Consider the following 18824-nt stretch of genomic DNA (forward strand, 5'->3'; position numbering starts at 1 on the left):
CCAGTGATTTTTTTGACATTTATATTAAGAACTTGTCTTAAGAGAAAAGGACTTGAGTTCACGATCGATAGATCACTACACTTGACCACATGATACTCTTGACTCAATAATGTGACCTAAAATCACGAACTAGATTAGACCAGAGTGAGAGTTTATCAATACACAGTATGTGGAGTCAACAAGTGTAATGCTTTTTTACATATAAGGTAGCCATCAGTAGAATTATATTATAGTGACAGTTTTATGATAGATTAATAATTCAAACATGATAAATAAACGAAGAAAGATTAGAACTAAGTATTAGGAGTCTGGTTAGAGTCAGTAGTTGGAGTTATGAAGCTGCTATTAGAGTTGTTAAGGTAAGGAGTGTCGTGGTCAGAACATGTAGTTAGCATTTGAAAATACCTTTTAATCAACCCTGAACTATTCCCTAAATCACATCATACACTCAAATAGAATCTGCATATGGAGCACGTATTTCTGTTAATTTAGCTTAACAGACCACGTTAAATTCATTGTGCAGTTGCATAAAAGTTATTTTTGACAATTTTATGTATTTTAGAAGTTAATTATAGTCAAGATTCACTCTTAGATATATTCTATCCTTCAATGGGTTCTGAATTTTATGCAAAAACGTCTAGGCCGCAACCCAAATCTGTTTGGCTGCCTAAAGGTTTTCACTATAATGTAGCTGTACCTAGTCGTTTATATTGGGTGTACGCAGATATGTCTGTCTTCGTTCATCGACCAGTCGTAACTTACACTCACTAAACAAATTAGAGTTAAGCTTTTACTTTTGTATACCCCAACCAAAAAACTTAAACCTCTGTACATTACTTATGACTGTAATCCATTTTCTGTTTCAATAACTTTCAAATCATCAATTAATTTTCAGCCTTCAATCACCCAGTAGTAGTAATCTGTGAAATAATTCAGAACTACTTTCCATAAGAGGTATTTGGTTGAAACATTGTACGTTTTGATTAAACTCTTACTCCCTCTTCTATCTACGTCTATTCGATTTCCATATCCACTGTTCCCTTGTCGGCCGTGTAAATACAAGGGTAAATAAGCTCTGTATCTCGCTCATCATCATTAAACTGGAGTGAACACATGGGCTACCAAGATTTCCAATGTGTAAAGATTTACAGTCCATAACAATCGATTAATTTCCACAATATCCTTTTTGTGTTTAGCTACGTTTTCCAATACCACTCATTTTCATTTGTTTAAGCTGTAGGTAAGCCCTTCAGTTCTATTTAACTAGAACTAAGTAGTTTTCTCGTGAATTTAGATACACTTTTGCTCCATTCCTTTCTTTTTTCAGTTCCCTACTCAAATGTCCAATTGTTTACCTCAACCTAATGAACCTTCGTCAAGTTATCTTTATTACATTGATATGCGTTTGGTTAAACCCTTTGCAGAACAACAATATTTACGCGGTCGTGTATGTCATCATCCTGAAGATGAACCGATAGGCTTTGGTTTACTCACTACCAAACCACTACATCATGTAAGTATGATGCGGTTTCATTTTTGCCTCACTTTTTTCGTCCATATTCTTCTAAACATCAAACGACGTCATTTGTTTTTAATGTAATCAATAGATGAATCTGAGCTAGGTCAGTTCATGATCTCAAGAACAAACAGCAGTCTCCATAACCGATTTTACCACGAATCAATTAAAATTAAACGTGTGAACCATCAAATGCTATCTCACTGGTTTACAAATTAAAGTCTCACTGTATGGCCTGAAAGTTTTAGGTGCGATCCTCGGTATGGTCGTGGATGCGCATTGCTGAGGAGCTTAATACCAGGACGAAACAACTCTCCATTATGGTTGCCTCATTTAGTCTGTTTGAGATTTGTTTAGGAATCTAAATAAGTTGATTTAAGCACTTGACTCTTAATTTATGATTTCCTCACCACTTTTTAACGTTTTTTTAGTTAATTTGATTTGAACATCAAAAATATCCTTCAAGAAAATCTATACCTGATTTCCTAGGTTTATTTTACAGTTATCTATGGCACATAGTATGAACAATTTTTACCGGTGTGATAGTAGACTGAAAGCAAATTAAAGGTGGCTAAATTAAGTTATGGATTCAGTCGATGAAGTTATTGACTGTTAGTGTGAACCACTTTCGTTGATTCAGACTACCTGATTGATACCCACACGATAACCACTACCATTAGTTGAAGGTATTGTACGACATGGTTAGGAATTGGCTGTACTAACACAAATACATTCACTTTTAATCTTCTCGACTCTGTCTTTTCGAATCACTTTCCCAATGTTCAGTCTTTTCATTGTCATTTCTTCTCAGTTATTTCGATCCCATTACTATTCATTTTCTTAATTTCATCTTATCGTGCTGTCATGTAGTTATGGCATCTTGAATCGACGTACGTCTTTGACAGTTTCTACGTTGATGTGATGACAGACTATGTACTTGCTCTTATCTAACTTTTGAAAATACTTCTTTGTTTATTTTTAACAACTATTTCACTCGTTGTAAATTTTAATTTTTTGAAAATAGTAGTATATTGTTGAAATTTTTCTATTCATGCATTTATGTTTTTCTTCATTCTAGATACCTATATTTCCAATATTTAGTAGATCTGGTGAAGAGAAAATTCGTTTTATTGAATTATGGTCACCAAAATCTAATTATCAATCCAATGATCAATATTTACCTATTCAAAGTCCTATTTTAACACAAGAACAAATTGATCAACTCATTAAATTTCATCGTATACTATTCCAGGTATTCAAGTCTTCTTGTCTGCTGTTGTTGTTGGGATTATCGTCGAAAATTAGCCATTGAGAAAGAAACAGATTGTATATAAATATTTCGTTAAGTTTTTTAAATCTAAAAACTCTAGTCAGATATCACTTAAAGAGTATGGCATCTGTGACGTAATGGTATTTTTTAGTAAACCGATTAATTTGTATTGTAGTTGTAATGGCTATCCAAATAACTGGTTACCAAGATGTAAATAATATCACTAGCCACTATTATTAGGCTATAGTTTCATCTAATTTTTTTATTTCAATATTAACATAATAGTTCTTGAGTACTTTTAACTGTTACACACCTATGTCCACAAATATTTACATTGTCATAGTATTGAATGATTCCTTCTCATATGAATTTATATTCACGAACATATCATGTTATAAATGACATCATTTTGTCGTACTAACTAAAAAGCGCAAATTACCATCGCCTATATGTATATACATATCAGACGTTATGAACCTGGAACTCCATTATTCATCCACCTAATAGTGTGTAACTGAATAGGGTTGGCAATTTTAGAGAAAAATTTGATATTTTCAAAATATGTACTCTCACTCTTAGTCTATAGACACATTTAATAAGAATACTATTTATGTCTTTTTTTAGATCGTATTGTATGGTTTTAGATTCTTTTAGATTATTACACAATTAACGAACTCTTTGTTATGATATTATTTTCTGTCATTAACTTACAGTGTCAACCTAAGCAAACGGTGAACTAGTTAGTTTGGTGGTCTTCTCAGACATATGAGCCATCTGTTTTCCGACTTCCCAAATAGTGCAATAAATCTTCCTGTCTTAGACTTGTTTGAAATAAGCAATTATAATTAATAGTGTATGTACCAATGATAACGATGTTAGATGTTAGAAAATCCAAATGTAAAAACTTCACATGTTGTAATATTTCCCTTTTTCGTCTGTCATTTGAAGAAATGAGAGACTAAGACATTGCAATTCACCAATTTTCTAAATGATGGATGAGATAAACAGATTTAACTATTGATATTGTAAAAACGTCTGCAATTGCTGATGGTTACTAGGTACTACTGACCAGTTATAAAAGTATTTTTGAATACTTAGAATTTTGATGCAGTCTGAAAAAAATGTGTTGCATTATTGCACAATTCAATGCTGAAATTTCTCTACTTTAACAAGATTTGCGGTATTGAATAAAGCAATTATCATTGACATATGAATGAGTTAGTTTTGTGGAACGGAAAAATAGTTACATTCAACTACCATTTGTTGGTACACTTCAAACCCATATTTCCAACTAATGACCGGTGGAATTTAAAAAAAGATCCCTAATAGTTGAAGTCATACATAATCCTGTCAGTATATTTGTTTTAGTTCTTCACATAAACAATTTAGAGAAAACGAGAATTTTAAACCAAGGCATCACCGTTTCAGCAAGTCATTGACTGTTAGTAGGTATAGATTACCTGCGTGGGGTCCACACGATTATCGTATTCGATGATTGAAAATGTTGTGTAACACGGCTCATAATCGGTTCCTATGACTCAAATGTATTCACTATTTATCTTATCTAAGACATCGAGTTCTAAAATTATCTCATACTCTATAAATTTATTCATTTGTCTCGAATCGTATTGTCTATGTCTGATTTTGTTGATTATCAATGATACTATTGCTACTTCTACTACTCCGGCATTTCATTAAGTCGATGTGTTGTGGTAGCTTGAACTTTGAACATATGTGCATGAAGTTCTACGTTGTGTTTAATTAACTGAAGCAATAATTACTATAACCAATCCTATCGAGATTGTATTCTTAGTTGACTATTATCATAAATATAAGTATTATTAAATTTTCCTTCCATCATATTTTCATCATAATATTGTCATTCTATTGTATATAAAACAATAATGGCGACACATCATTTATATTAATTTCGTTCTAGGAAGTTCTACGTTTTGAAAAAGATTCCGTTCTGGAGTTTAATTTTCATAAAGCCTATTTACAAGTCCTTGTGGTACCCACTAGGCGAGGTAGGTTATTATTATTATTATTATTACTGAAATAGTCACACCAATAAACACCAAAAAACATCAGTAAATCTAAAATTCAATTGTATGAATATAATGGGAATGGGAATGGGAATTTTTCATCAATTAAAATCTAAAATTCTTTTCACGTTATAATTGTACCGAAACGGTGTATTAAAAGGCGTTTCGTTTTGGTAGTATCTATCCATCTTAAACGGAAGCATTTGATTTGATAAATACTAAAGTTGATTCAATGTGAACTTTAACACTAAAATAAACGTACGTTCAACTGATGAGTCCCATTCCGCTATTCACTATCCGAAAACAACGAAAAATATGTGGTAACATTCTTTTGACAGTTTTCTTTTCATTTTCTGTCGACTACTTTTAAGTTGGTTAAAAGTCAACTAAGTTACTTTTATCTATTACTTAAATTTAGACTATATATATATAATTTTTGTAACAAACCCTTTTTACTTAGCAACGTGGAACATTAATAGCTGTGATAATCTGTCGAATGTTCACACTAAAAGCAGGCTATAACGGACTGGATATTAGATTCTGAATTGATCACTAGATAATCAAATCCAGAAGATTAAGCATCAGTTCACTAGACTGCTAATCATATGAACAGATTCAATGAATCCCAATACTTGGTCACTTGGTTTACTAAATTTAATTATCCGATCAACACTCAGGCCTAGGTATAACCTGGAACCACAGTATGCTATCACACAATTTAAAGCAGTCAACAAATGAACTCAAAGTAAAGGAAAAATAGAAATCAGTTTAACACATTAGATAGATAGTCGTTTATATATTCGTCTTTGCTCGTTGATCAATCACGACTTAATTTCATCTGACACATCACACCTAAAAAGTGATATCAGTTATCCACCACTGATACCATATTGTAAAATATCAAGCTATAATTGAATGATACAGTGACTTCTGTGCGGTGCTCTGTTGATTCTCGACATTTTTATCTAGCTTACCTTTTTGTTTGAAATAAAAAAGACAAATCGAAATGCGAAAATTTTGAAACGTTTTTGGGTACATTAATATATATACTTATGTTTATTCATCAAGCAGTTACTTGATTGTATCTTTTTTCTAAATGAGCTTTCATTTGATTCATTATTTCTTGCAACATCTTTCACCGTTTGTAAATTATATTTGATTAACTATAGATCTGTTACTGTGATATGTACCACAGATGTTATTGTTAAGTTTCTGTCGAAATTTAACATCTATGGTGGATATGTTATATAAATCATCACATCAGTTCCTTGAGTTCAATATAGTGCTAGATACTTGGCTGGCTCTGTTTTTCTGTTCTGATTGCTTCTAAACTACGTTGATGTAGTTGGCGAAAAAAACCCATAACATGTATTCTGTCTCCAGTACGAACTCTACTCATATGATGTAGTTCTGTTCTAACTAATTAATTGAATAACTATTCAATATTTGTTAGAGAATCATTTCTGGATAATTATCTCGTAGTGAGCATAGATACAAAATGACCATCGATTATATCATGTAGGTGTTTATTATTTAACACTAGTGATTTTCTTCATCCATTTTTTATCAATTTTTTTTCATTATCATACACTAGATACATGTTCAATTGATTGGGATTTCATTAATTTAGTGCTTACATCATCTTGCGATAAATCTACATGTCATCTATTACCACGTAGAATGAATGAAATATCTGAAGAAGAATGGAAAGAACACATTGATCAAATTAAATTACAAGCTGGTGTTGTTACTAGTAATGGATCAGGTAAAACATTTAACACTAGCAACACCCATCATCATCATAATCGAACACTTGGTGGTGACAGTGTTGCATCAATCCTAGTGAATCGTTTACAAAAGTCAGGTATTGTTGAGTCAAATCCAGTTAATAATAAACCGGGTATATTTGAATTTCGTATGGAAGAATTCATCAACGCTGTGGTTACACCTGGTTATCGAAATTTAGATCAACCACAATACTATTATGTTTCAATAATAAGGTATATACATTGCATATTTTTGTGCTAATTATCATTTATGAATTCTAACTTAAATGGTGGTTAACGTAATGTATGTAGCAATTATTTCGTACCCTACACTATCTTGTCAGACTGTAGTTAGTGCCGTGACGTGTTTGGGCTTAAAAATCGTGACAGCTCAACTGAGTTATGTTGGTTGAAACATTCACTCCTCTTGATCCTGCCAGGATAGGCAGATAGATTGGAAAACAGTAAAACTAAGTCAGCAAACTCAAGGCTCAAGAGTGAAGTTGTACTGTTGACGTTACATAGGCGTGACTACAGTATTGTTTTTTTCTAATATTGGGCATCTGCAACAATGTTGCCTTCTCACAATGGAAGGAAGGGGTTAGAAAAGGTCGACCTTAAAGTACACTGTGAATTTTCGTCACTGGCAGTAAGGTTGTTGAAGTACGACACTAGCACATCAAGAACCAAGCGCTAAAAGACCATATGTGACCAACCTCAAGCAACTGTTCTTTAGACTCTGCAGTCGTTCTCACTGATCTCCAAGAACACCAGAAATTTAGTTCACTCCTCAAATGCCTCAAGAAGCAGTATCCTTCCACGGTCATAGCAACTATGGAATAGTAATCACACATGCTCAAAACAACACTCAAGGTCAAACTATGGCTATGCCTTGTTTTATTTCGCTATTTTATATTGATATTGATATAATTATTTGAGTTTTCCTTTTGTTAATTTTTCTTGACTACTAATACAAACTGCTTTAACATAAACATATATTCGGTTCTAGCTTATCTTTGTCTACCTTATGTTTGTTCAGTTCAATAACCGTGTACTCTGATTTTCAATCCATGAAAAAACTTGTTAGTTTACAAGCTTCAATCATAACTATTCATTCTCGACTTTCATGGAGCTACTTCTGATATGTTTATTATGAATCGTTTTACATACACTTCGTGTTTTATCTAACTTCTTTTATTCGACCCGCTACTGTCACGAATTATTATACAAAGTATCTGACCCAAATTTGAGGATAAAGATTCATGTACATTCACTGTAATAATTTGCACAACTGTCCACTAATTAGTTGTGAATACTTACCTACGTACGCTTGTTACCCCACATGGAGGAGCATAGGCCGCCCACCAGCATTTTCCATCCAATATTGTCCTGGGCAATCTTCCAGTTATTTCCAGTTGCTATTCATCCTTTTCATATCTGCTTCGAATTCTCGACGCAATGTATTCGTTGACCTTCTTCTTTTCCACTTCCCTTCAGGATTTCGAGTTAGGGCTTGCCTTGCAATGCAGTTCAGTGATTTCCTCAATGTGTGTCCTATCTACTTCCAACGCCGTTTCCTAATTCCCTCTTCAGATGGAAGTTGGTCTGTCCTCTCCCACATTAGACTATTGCTGATGGTATCCGGCCAATGGATATTGAGTATCTTGCTCAGACTTATACGTTCTTGATGATGGTTTTAGTAGTTCTCCAAGTTCCAGCTCCGTACAGTAGGACTGTCTTGACGTTCGTATTGAAGATTCTGACTTTGATATTGGTTGATAGTTGTTTCGAGTTCCATATGTTCTTCAACTGTAGGAATAAGGCCCTTGCTTTGCTAATCCTTTCCTTTACGCCTGCATCGGATCCTCCGTGTTTATCAATGGTGCTTCCCAGGTACGTGAAAGATTCCACATCTTCCAGAGTCTCTCCATGGAGTGTGATTGGGCCCGTGTTCTCTGTGTTGTATTTGAGGACCTTGCTTTCCCCTTCGTGTATACTGAGGCCTACTGATGCAGAGACTGTTGCTACACAAGTTGTCTTCATCTGCATTTGTTCGTGTGTATGGGATAGGAGGGCCATGTCATCGACTACCTTCAAACCACCTAACAAATCATTATACTCATTAGTTCTAAATTCAGTACTGTGGAAAGGTAGTTTAGTAGGTGAGGCATTCGATCTTCAGCCACCAAGTTCCAGTTCTGAATCCACCTGCACCTACTTCGGTTTAGGAACTGAGTAGTATAATTAGGCCTTGTGCTCGGAGTGTTGCTCACACCCTACCATGAAGTACTTGATAAATGAGTTAATTTACTTATTCAGTATAACCTTAATACTACTCACCTAGTTGTGCCATCAATCATGGTATTAACAATGACGACGCTTGCAAAGCGTTTATCTTCACCGCAACCTTTTTATTTCATTTATTATATGTATCTAGTTCACTAGTTAATAAATGGACTCATTCTATCCGATTTAAAATTAACTTAATTTGTTGTTGACCATTATTCCTCTAACTACTTCAATTTTTGAGAAGAAATAATTGATTTATCGTTATATATACTTTCTTTTCTGTTATCTCTTATTTCTCATTACTTTTCATTACTCCCTATTTATTACTCGCCCCGGTTTTTTCCAATTATTAATTTGATACCTAGAAATGATATGAGTCCGCTATCACCATTTCCATCGGATAAGTTTCGTAATTTCGCTGCATACTATATTAACAAATATAATGCTTTAATTACAACAAATAATCAACCATTGTTGGATGTTGATTTGACAGTATTGCGATTGAATTTATTAATACCACGTTATATGAATATATATGGACATAATAATACTAATGCCAGTAATAATAATGGTGATACTAATAATTCCAAATCTTCTAATAATATTTATACACACAAACAACACTATTGTCAACAACAAAATCATGATGATCATCAGGGTGAAGATCTTGCAAATAAACAATTATTAGTTCCTGAATTATGTTTTCGACATTCATTTCCCGCCTCAGGTTTGTTCTTTTATGATCATTTTTTTGTTTGTTTTTAAATGACTGTTCACCACAATCTATCCGACGAATATCGCAAATTGATAGTAATTCTATCGATTTCAAACTACGTCCACGTTATTATTATTATTAATAATGGCCTTATTCAATATTATATTTTGGTACAATATAGAATTCTCAGCACAGGGTTTTTCAACAAGTTTCTTACACACAAAAAACAGAAACAAAGGCAAAAAAAGAGGTTAAAAAATATCTGAAAAACTGTACAACTCTTCAAATGAGAGACATGTTAAGAATGCAGGTTATAGACTAGGTTAACTTTAACAACCTGTTCGTCACAAAGTATATTTGCTAGGTAAGGTATTATAGAACTTCTATACTTTTGCTTGCGTGCATGGATTTTAATGTAATTACGTCTCGTTCTACCAGAAGATATAAAAGGAGAAAGATAAGAGTGAAGGGGATGGTAAAATAACACTTGCCAGGAGTTTGCATGACTTTAGATGTCTATCCACAAACATATTAATTATGACCTCGAAAGATTCACCATACACTTTGCTAACTGCCTTCAGCACTCTCCACAATACAGCAGTTTTTTCTCAAAAGTCCGGGAAAGAATAATGGAGAACAGTAAAGAATAACAGGTAATATGCAAGAATTGACAAATTGTAAGAGTAAATGACGAGTAATGCCAAGAGCATGCACTCTCTTTATGTAGTAAGTCAGACGGAAAACCTTCTTCGATAACAATAAAACGTGGGAAGACCAAGAGTGTACTCTTCCCATACTTTCCATATACTTTAGGTAGAACACGAATTATACAGTGATCTAAGCTAGACAATGGAGCACGTTTAAGAGTCACATACATACCCACATCATTAATGAAAACGAAGTCTAAATGAGCATCCAAACGAGTAGGAAAATCTACTACATTTTGGTGACCTAGTGACGTAAGGAAGCTACAGTCACATGAATTGAAATCACCACATACAACTGAAAGTGAATCACTGAAGGCAGTAACAGCAAACTCGGTGAATTCATCAGCGAAAACAGATAGCGCAGATGATGTGCAGTCTGGAGTCACATAGATATCGGTAACATAAACATATTTGTATTTATTCAGATGTTTTGGACGACATCTTAGAGTTAGACAGTCGATAAAGTCATTTGAAAACTTGAAACATGCAAACAAAGATCGACACCAGTTCACGTTTAAAAACGTAGCTAAACCGCCGCCACACCTCTTTTTATTGTTTGATCGATCCTGACGATAAATTTTGAAATCACGTAGTGATACTAGGCAGTCGTCCTGTAAATCATTTAACCAAAATTCTTGAACTGTGATGACACCACAATTACGATACATATTTTGACCTAGTAGGAATTGACGATAGTCCACTTTGTTGATTGCTGATCGGCAGTTAGAATTTAGCAGCTCGGGAATCGACATACGATTAATATTCATTCTCTTTAACGCATATTGCCAACTACCACGATTTCTTTTATAGTACTTTTTTGTAACTTGTGCAGCGAAAGGTCGTAAGGTTTTCATAAACGCGCCTGTAGAAGTTATGCGATTAATGGACATGATGAGAAGTTAAAACAAAATGAAAAACAGATAACTTGTTGAAATAATTGGATGGCAGAAACAGGTAGCCCAGATATTCAAGCAGGCCGCCGATGAACAATCTGCATGTCCTATCTTCATTTTCATTACATGACTGAAAGTCTTTAAACATCAAAATATTCAACTACCTTGTTGTTTCATTTTTACTAAAAAAATAACCTCATGAGCTTAAGTATCCAGTATTTAGGGAGAAATATAAAACATTAAACTACAGTCCATCAGAAATAAACCCGAAATGCTGATAATGTAGTTATGAATAGTGTGACAAAAATGAGTAATTAGGTAGTAGTTACCCTTATCGGGAATACATGTTAAAACATCAAGTACATATATCACTTCAAATTTCTTAGACAGACTAGATTATTACTTCATTAGTATATTAATCTTCACTGTTAAAATCTTAATTATCCTCTGGGAATTAGTGATATAATTATTTTATATCTAATAAAGTGTCAATATTGGAAGTATTTCTCTATCTGTTTACAAATTAATATGTAAAATTTTGTGTGCAAATCATTAGCATCATCCATATTTGTAATGCTGAAGATTAGTCAATTTGTTGAAGTAAAGTTGTGCAGTTTAAGCAACTCAACTTATCTTCTGGAAATGGTATTCTCCTAGCTACGAAAATCACATTGAATTTTTTGAATCATATGATGTATGTTGTGATTACATTTATCAAGTGCCAATTAAATATGTTGATTCTCTGTTCTTTCCCTTTTTCCCATTCTACCATCTTTAGTATGGCGCAAAGCTGTATGTATCCCAAGTATTTTATATCGTTTAGAACACCTATTATTAGCTGAAGAATTACGTCATCGTATTGCTTGTGAAACGAATTTAGGCTGTGCATATTTACCAGAATGTGATAAAATCTTGAAAGATGACTTTATCGATTTGTCTTCACATTACAACAAGAATGGTGATGATAATGATCCTGACAATACTTCCTGTTTATTTGATTCATTAAATATTCACCTGCCTATTACACCAGATCATGTTGTCGTAAATAATGAATCGACCAGTAGATCTAATACTTATAATAACAGTAATAATGAGCAAAAATCTACGAGAGCGAATTCGAAATTTCTGGGTAGTGGCAGTAGCAAAAGTCGTGGTGGTCGGCGAAAACAAAATTGTCGTAATATAAAAAGAGCTAAAAACCACAATGTTATCGGTACCATCAATAAGGTGAATGCAATTGAAAATGATCAGTCAGGTATTTATATTTTTGGTCACTCTTTCAGTTATTATCATCATTATTGTTACTACTGAAAATCAAATAAAGATTGTTTTCAGTATAAATTTTAAAGAACCACCAAGTTCAAATTAATAGTTATGTATTGAGGCGAAACAATGTATTTGTAAAATTGCAGTAAATAAACCTGAAATTTTACAAACACATTCTTCCTCTTTAATGTCTCACATCAACTCAGAGCCTAAATGCTGTGAAACTACTCGATCAAATTTAGACGAAAGTTGTTATATAAATAGTTATGTATATCTAACTACATCCTAGTCCGACGAGCAATGTTTGCTAGTGTAAAAGTAGGTTAGAAGAAAATTAAAGGCGGTCAAATTGCGATGTAACGTCAGCCCATAAACTCATTAATTGTTTATCTAAACTATATTAGTAAATCCAGACTACCTGGTCGGATTCCGCACTATAATCGCGATCACAGGTTGACAACTTTGAACGGCATAACCTAAAATTGATTACAATAGGCAAATATATCCACACTTGATCGTGCTATAGATCTTGAGTCCCAGTATTCCTTCATACAAACTTTTCCATACTATATTCTTTATCTACAGTTTTTCTCTTTATCATTACTAGTACATTATTGTTTGAATTTTTTTAACTACTCATTCTGTTAATTTCATATCATTCTAATGTGTTAACAAACACTTCTTCTGAGCTCTAAGTTAATTATGACTAACATTGGTACATCTGTAGCTTATTCCATTCTCTTTAGATAACTAATTATCTTAGAATTGACCAGTCTCCTCATTCAATAAAAAAAACACAACTTATCTATTCATTTAAATTAAGCTGTGTTATTGTCACAGTTCAGATTTGTTTTGTACTGATGGTTAAAAAAAATTAATTATATTGGAAAAATATCGGTTTCTGTATGATCGCGATACTTGCATGATATTTAGCTGAATATGTAAAACTATTAAACCATTGTATGCATTATTTAATAATAATGACCAAACTTTACCTGTATGAAAGGGTTTCAGTTAGAATATCTTAGGTAAAAAATGCGCGCATTCAGAGCGTGTAGAGAAGTAAATTCGGAATCTCATACTATTTTGTTACAATAAATATGCCTTTTTTTTGTTGTTGTATAGATACATGTGAATTAAACAAGAAAATGTCTACAATTGAATTGAATGAAAATAATAAAACTGAATCATCATACTATACTATGTCGAATAGTAATACCTCTACTGATCAAATAAACAATGAACAAAATAATGTAAGCATTTCAAGTGACAATGACTATAATGATATTTGTGATGATGATGATAATGACGATGATGAAGATCATCGCAACTCTATCGATGCTGAAAGCAAAGAAAATCATGATAGCAGTAATGACAATCTCGTTGCTGTTAACGAGGATGATGGTGATAATGAATTATTATCTGAAAAGCCGACTATTTTAAAACTTCATGCTACTTCAGCATCAATGGTTCATAACAATAAACATCGTCACCCGTCAACAATGCATAAATCTATGATAAACAGTACTACCACAGCGTTATCGTCATCATTATCATACGATCATTTCAGTTTATCAAATGGAAATTTAGAATCACTATTACAACAAACGAAAGTTATTGAGTTAAATGCAAATGGTAAGTTATTATTTGTTCAGTCCATTCTTTATTATTATTATTATTATTATTATTATTATTATTGACTGGCATTCCCTACTCATTATCATAAACTAATTACTGTTACATGAGTGTCGTTTCACACTGAATCAATCTCATTTTCATTCTTTGATGTTCATCAATCAAACTGGCTTAATAATAGTAATTAATGTAGTCTTTGGAATTAATCAAGTCACGAATAAGACACTAACTCGTTGATTTTATAGTGTGGGGGATATGATTTTTCTTGAAATATCTTAGTTATTAGAAAGGGTTTAATATATCCTGTTGTTGATATTCATAACTAATCTTCGATCAGTCTTAGTTGGAATATGTGCATTCAGAGCGGAGTAACTTGATATATATATATATATATATATATATATATATATATATATATATATATATATATATATATATATATATATATGGTCATTTTGTCACATATTTTTAGGATGCATCAATTATGTCTGACAATCGAATACAGCAAACGTTTTTCATCCTAATTAGGATTAGATTTATAAGTTAGTGGATATCTCAGCTCAGTAGCTCAGTGAATAACGCGTTGGGATTTGATGCGACAAGTGCTAGGTCTGGATGTCAGTTTGAACATTAACAGTATGATTCATGTATATCCACCTGAAGAATCTCATCATTCTTAAAAACAAATTGATTTAAAAAGTATAATATTAATTTCTTACTTAGTGTTCCAAAAGCATATTGCCTCACCATGTAACTCAAAATTCATTTGCTAAACCGTATATATATTCCCAAGATGTACACTCGTTAAGAGTTTCAAACTAAGATAAAATAGCCGTACTAACAGAGCTACATTGTCTTCAACAGTCCTACTGTAGTGGAATCTACTTACAAGATTATTTGTGGGTAGTATGTGGTGGAACCTGGTGTCGAACTTGTCACAGTTGTCGGACAGAAAGAAGAGTTTCAGTGCATCAAAATCATGGTGTAGACAGAAAACTTGACGATCAGGAGAGAAAACTGTTTTGGTCGCAGAATACACTGAATAATCCAAATAGATGATCGAAGTTTGTATATACGGATTATGTGAATAATTTGTAATCTCTCATTTCTTCCTCCCATTTTCTTGTTCTACACTTCATCTGGTACTAGTTTGTAAGGAGGTTCACTTTGTGATGAACAAAACCTATAGAAGTTTAAGTTTTCCAGTTGCCTAGGAAGTCGGCATTACTAGCGTTCTGTTTGCAAACTTAATAGTTCTAAAGAACACTGATGATCTTTTTATTTTCATATGAGCTAACGACATTTGTCCTAGTTTTTTTTCAAAAAAGATTTTGTTATTCAATATTTCTTTTCAACGATCTTATTTATGATTTTATTTAGATGTTAATCCGTTAAATAATAGTGAGGATGAGGATGAACTCAGGTTAGTTATTTAATTTATCTTATTTCATTAATATCCAATTATTCATTATCCATCTGTTTGCACTTCTACCAAACTAACCTGCTCTTCATTCTACACTACGTTTTTTAAACTCTTTTGGACGTACGAATAGCATAAATGAGTCGCCAACTATTTCCCGAATGTCTAGTGCTAATAATCTGAATGCTTGATTTTTTATGGTTTCTCTTTGCCGCTTTTTTTTTTTGTTTATAAAGTTAAGCATCGCCTTCTAAGTTGTAGAATCCAACTTTTAAATATATGTTAACTTCATTTCTATAGTTATTTACTGTTCGAATCAATTGTGATCACACAGATTGTTCCTCATATCAAGCTGAATCAAATCGAATCAAAATAAATAAAGTAATTAGTTGATGAGTGACTAATAAATAAAACACTTTATTGAAAGTCTAAAATATTATGAACGGGACATTTTTATCTTAGGCTAATAAACAATTCATTTTCTTGTCACTTAATAAACCCATGAGTGTTTATCTCTCCAACAGTAAATGTAACCCTATAAACAGTAACTTCAGAGATTATTTTCAATGATGTGTTTCACTATTTTTCCTAGATAATTTAATCAGTGTGTAATTGGAAAATTATCTTTTTAATACCGATTTGATCGTTGTAAATAAACATTTTTTTATCCTAAAAATTATATGCCAATAACAGACTGGTCAATCGCAGTCCGAAACCACAATGGAAAGATTCAAACAACCCATACAGAATGAGTTAAACTTCACCTGGTTGCATAGGCTAGAGCCTATCTGGGCTCAGTATCTAAATGGTTAACGCGATGGCGAACGGTATTGAGTTCGAGTTCCTCAGTGAAAGTCGACTCTGGGAATTATGTACATCCGGTTGTCGAGTCCCAACGTAGGACGAAACGCGTGTCACGGATTCCACTGCTAGCCACCATCCATCTCTGCTTATGATGTTTGTGACTGCAGGCAATTCGCACAGGATGCACATATGCTAATAAGAGACTGAATAGTTGCAGTCAATAGGAAGATTAAAACAAACAATACGAAAATCACTTAAAAATTATAGTTATTTTTTCATCAAAAAATATTTTCTTTGGTTTCAGGGTTGTTGAAAATTTCATTAATATGGATAAAGAATACTTGGAAACTGATTCGGATACAGAGAGTGTAGACAGTTTTGAAGGAAATGTTTATTTCTTTCCACCTGAAGATGATAATGACTATTATAATGGTTTCAGTGAATTCGATATTTCGAGACAATTAGTAAGTACAAATCAAAATTAACGTTGTTTGAGTGTTTTTTTATGTCTATTTCATCATTTAGACTTATTCGATGTACACACATTCGTTTCATCTTTTCATATCCGTATTGTTTCAAGTGAAATGAAACGCGGTACTCAATAGTCCTAGTCTAATTTTAGATGTATAAAGTGACATTGCTGCATTCATTGTATATTTTTCTTTTAATTTTGTACTTTTCTCCTATCCAATGTGTTTCTTTTGACATGTAGACCTCGTTTTTTTATTATTTCAAATCCATTCGAAATTATTTCCGCCTTTATACATCTCATTTTATTATTATACAATCCTAATTGGCCGATACGAATTGTAATAACTTAGGATAATGCGAATTATTGCCAGGTTCTATACTAACCACAAATGACTCATCTTTATACATTCATATGGAAGAATAAAACTTACTTTAAATTCTGTCCTATCAAGTGTTTTCTTCAAACACAATTTTCTAGTTACTGAGTTAGATCAAATATAACATGTCTGTGCACTGTTTATTTGTACATTGTGATAGCAACCATATACTAACGTAAACTTAGTGTTTATTATTGAATTGTTCCTAAATAATCTAGATGTTTAAGTACGAGTCCATGATCAGTAGTGTTCGACATGTTAACAACGGTGATACCTTTTACAAATTTTGTTCAAGAATCGAATAAGTAACTCTCAATGTAGTCGTCTCATCAAACCAGCATCATTAATGAGTCTTTAGTTGAATGGTTAAAGTTTAGTTAAATGGCCCACAGTTCTCAATAATCCTTCAGATGATGTATATGATTAGTATTGTGGTATATGCTACTTTTGTTATTAGCTTTATCCAATATTATATTCTTGTTACAATATAAAATTCTCAGCGCAAAGTATTTCAACAAATTTCCGTCTCTTATTTCTTGGTCGATCCTGACGATAAATATCGAGCGATCACCAATTAGATATTTGCAGTCCAGGAATCGACATCTGATTAATGTACATTCTTTTCGATGTATATTGTCAGCAACCACAATGTCCCTGATTGTGCTGTTTCCTAACGTGTACAGCGAAAGGTCGTGAACTTTTCACAAACGAACCTGAATAGGTTGTGCAATTAATTGACATAATGATCTGTTGAAACAAACAAAAGACAGATAACTTGTTGAAATATCTAGATGACAGGAACTGGTAGCCCAGATATTCAAGCAGACCTCCAATAAGTTGACAGATATAAGTAGTATGTGGCAGCAATCTGAAGTGGAATGCCTGCCAGCAGAAGATTGAATTGAAGAGATCAGGAAGGGAAACAGCAGTTGGAATCGCGACTGAACTGGAAGAATCATGGATTATGTACAGGACAACTGAAGGAAGATGTGCAACTAATGTATTTAGTGTATGATTCTCAGATTTACAAAAGCACAATGTAATTTTGCATAAAACAGTAAATTGGTTTTACACGCATGCGTCTTCGTTCGCTACAATATTACCTTCAAAATGAAGACAGTATTGTTAGGAGTCAGTAGTGATTAATCTCGTGTTAGTTTAGTTCTTCAGGGCGGATTGAACTCTACAGATCAAGTTACATCACGGCCAGTAGTCTGAGTGACTCAACATCGTGTACATAATTTTAAGACGTTAGTTGGTTAAAAGTAGTCAACATAAAACTACGGACCTAGGTATAATGCCAAAAGGCTCTTCATTGTGCTCCACATTTCCCTTTTATGACCTTCATATCATAAAACCATTTATTTTATTTTATTTCTACAACAGGATCCAGAAAAACCTTCAAACAGCATTCGTAAACGTGCTTATCAACCTGGACCTACAACTATTTTACAGGCTTTAACAATGTCATGTTCGAATGATTTCATTAATCTAGAACGTATGGAAACAATTGGTGATAGTTTTCTAAAATTTGTCGTCACAGTACATCTCTATCTTACCTATCCGGAAGCACATGAAGGAAAATTGAGTCATTTACGTAGTCGAATTGTAAGTTCTTTTGTGTTCATTTTGGGATTATTTCATTTATGT

At 32.9% G+C, this 18824-nt stretch overlaps 1 protein-coding gene across 1 annotated transcript in view; it reads left to right on the plus strand.

Moving 5' to 3' along the window:
- DICER1 (Endoribonuclease Dicer) overlaps positions 1-18824 on the plus strand; it is a 47666-nt gene that overhangs the window by 17598 nt on the left and 11244 nt on the right. Inside the window, exons 13-22 of the mRNA XM_051216930.1 lie at positions 1328-1513; positions 2595-2768; positions 4726-4813; positions 6426-6831; positions 9252-9613; positions 11980-12456; positions 13593-14102; positions 15483-15525; positions 16631-16790; positions 18561-18782. Coding sequence (XP_051065566.1) covers positions 1328-1513; positions 2595-2768; positions 4726-4813; positions 6426-6831; positions 9252-9613; positions 11980-12456; positions 13593-14102; positions 15483-15525; positions 16631-16790; positions 18561-18782 — 2628 coding nt within the window. The remainder of the gene's footprint in view (positions 1-1327; positions 1514-2594; positions 2769-4725; positions 4814-6425; positions 6832-9251; positions 9614-11979; positions 12457-13592; positions 14103-15482; positions 15526-16630; positions 16791-18560; positions 18783-18824) is intronic.

This window comes from Schistosoma haematobium, chromosome 6 (genome assembly GCF_000699445.3).
Source record: "Schistosoma haematobium chromosome 6, whole genome shotgun sequence".
Classification (NCBI taxonomy): domain Eukaryota; kingdom Metazoa; phylum Platyhelminthes; class Trematoda; order Strigeidida; family Schistosomatidae; genus Schistosoma; species Schistosoma haematobium.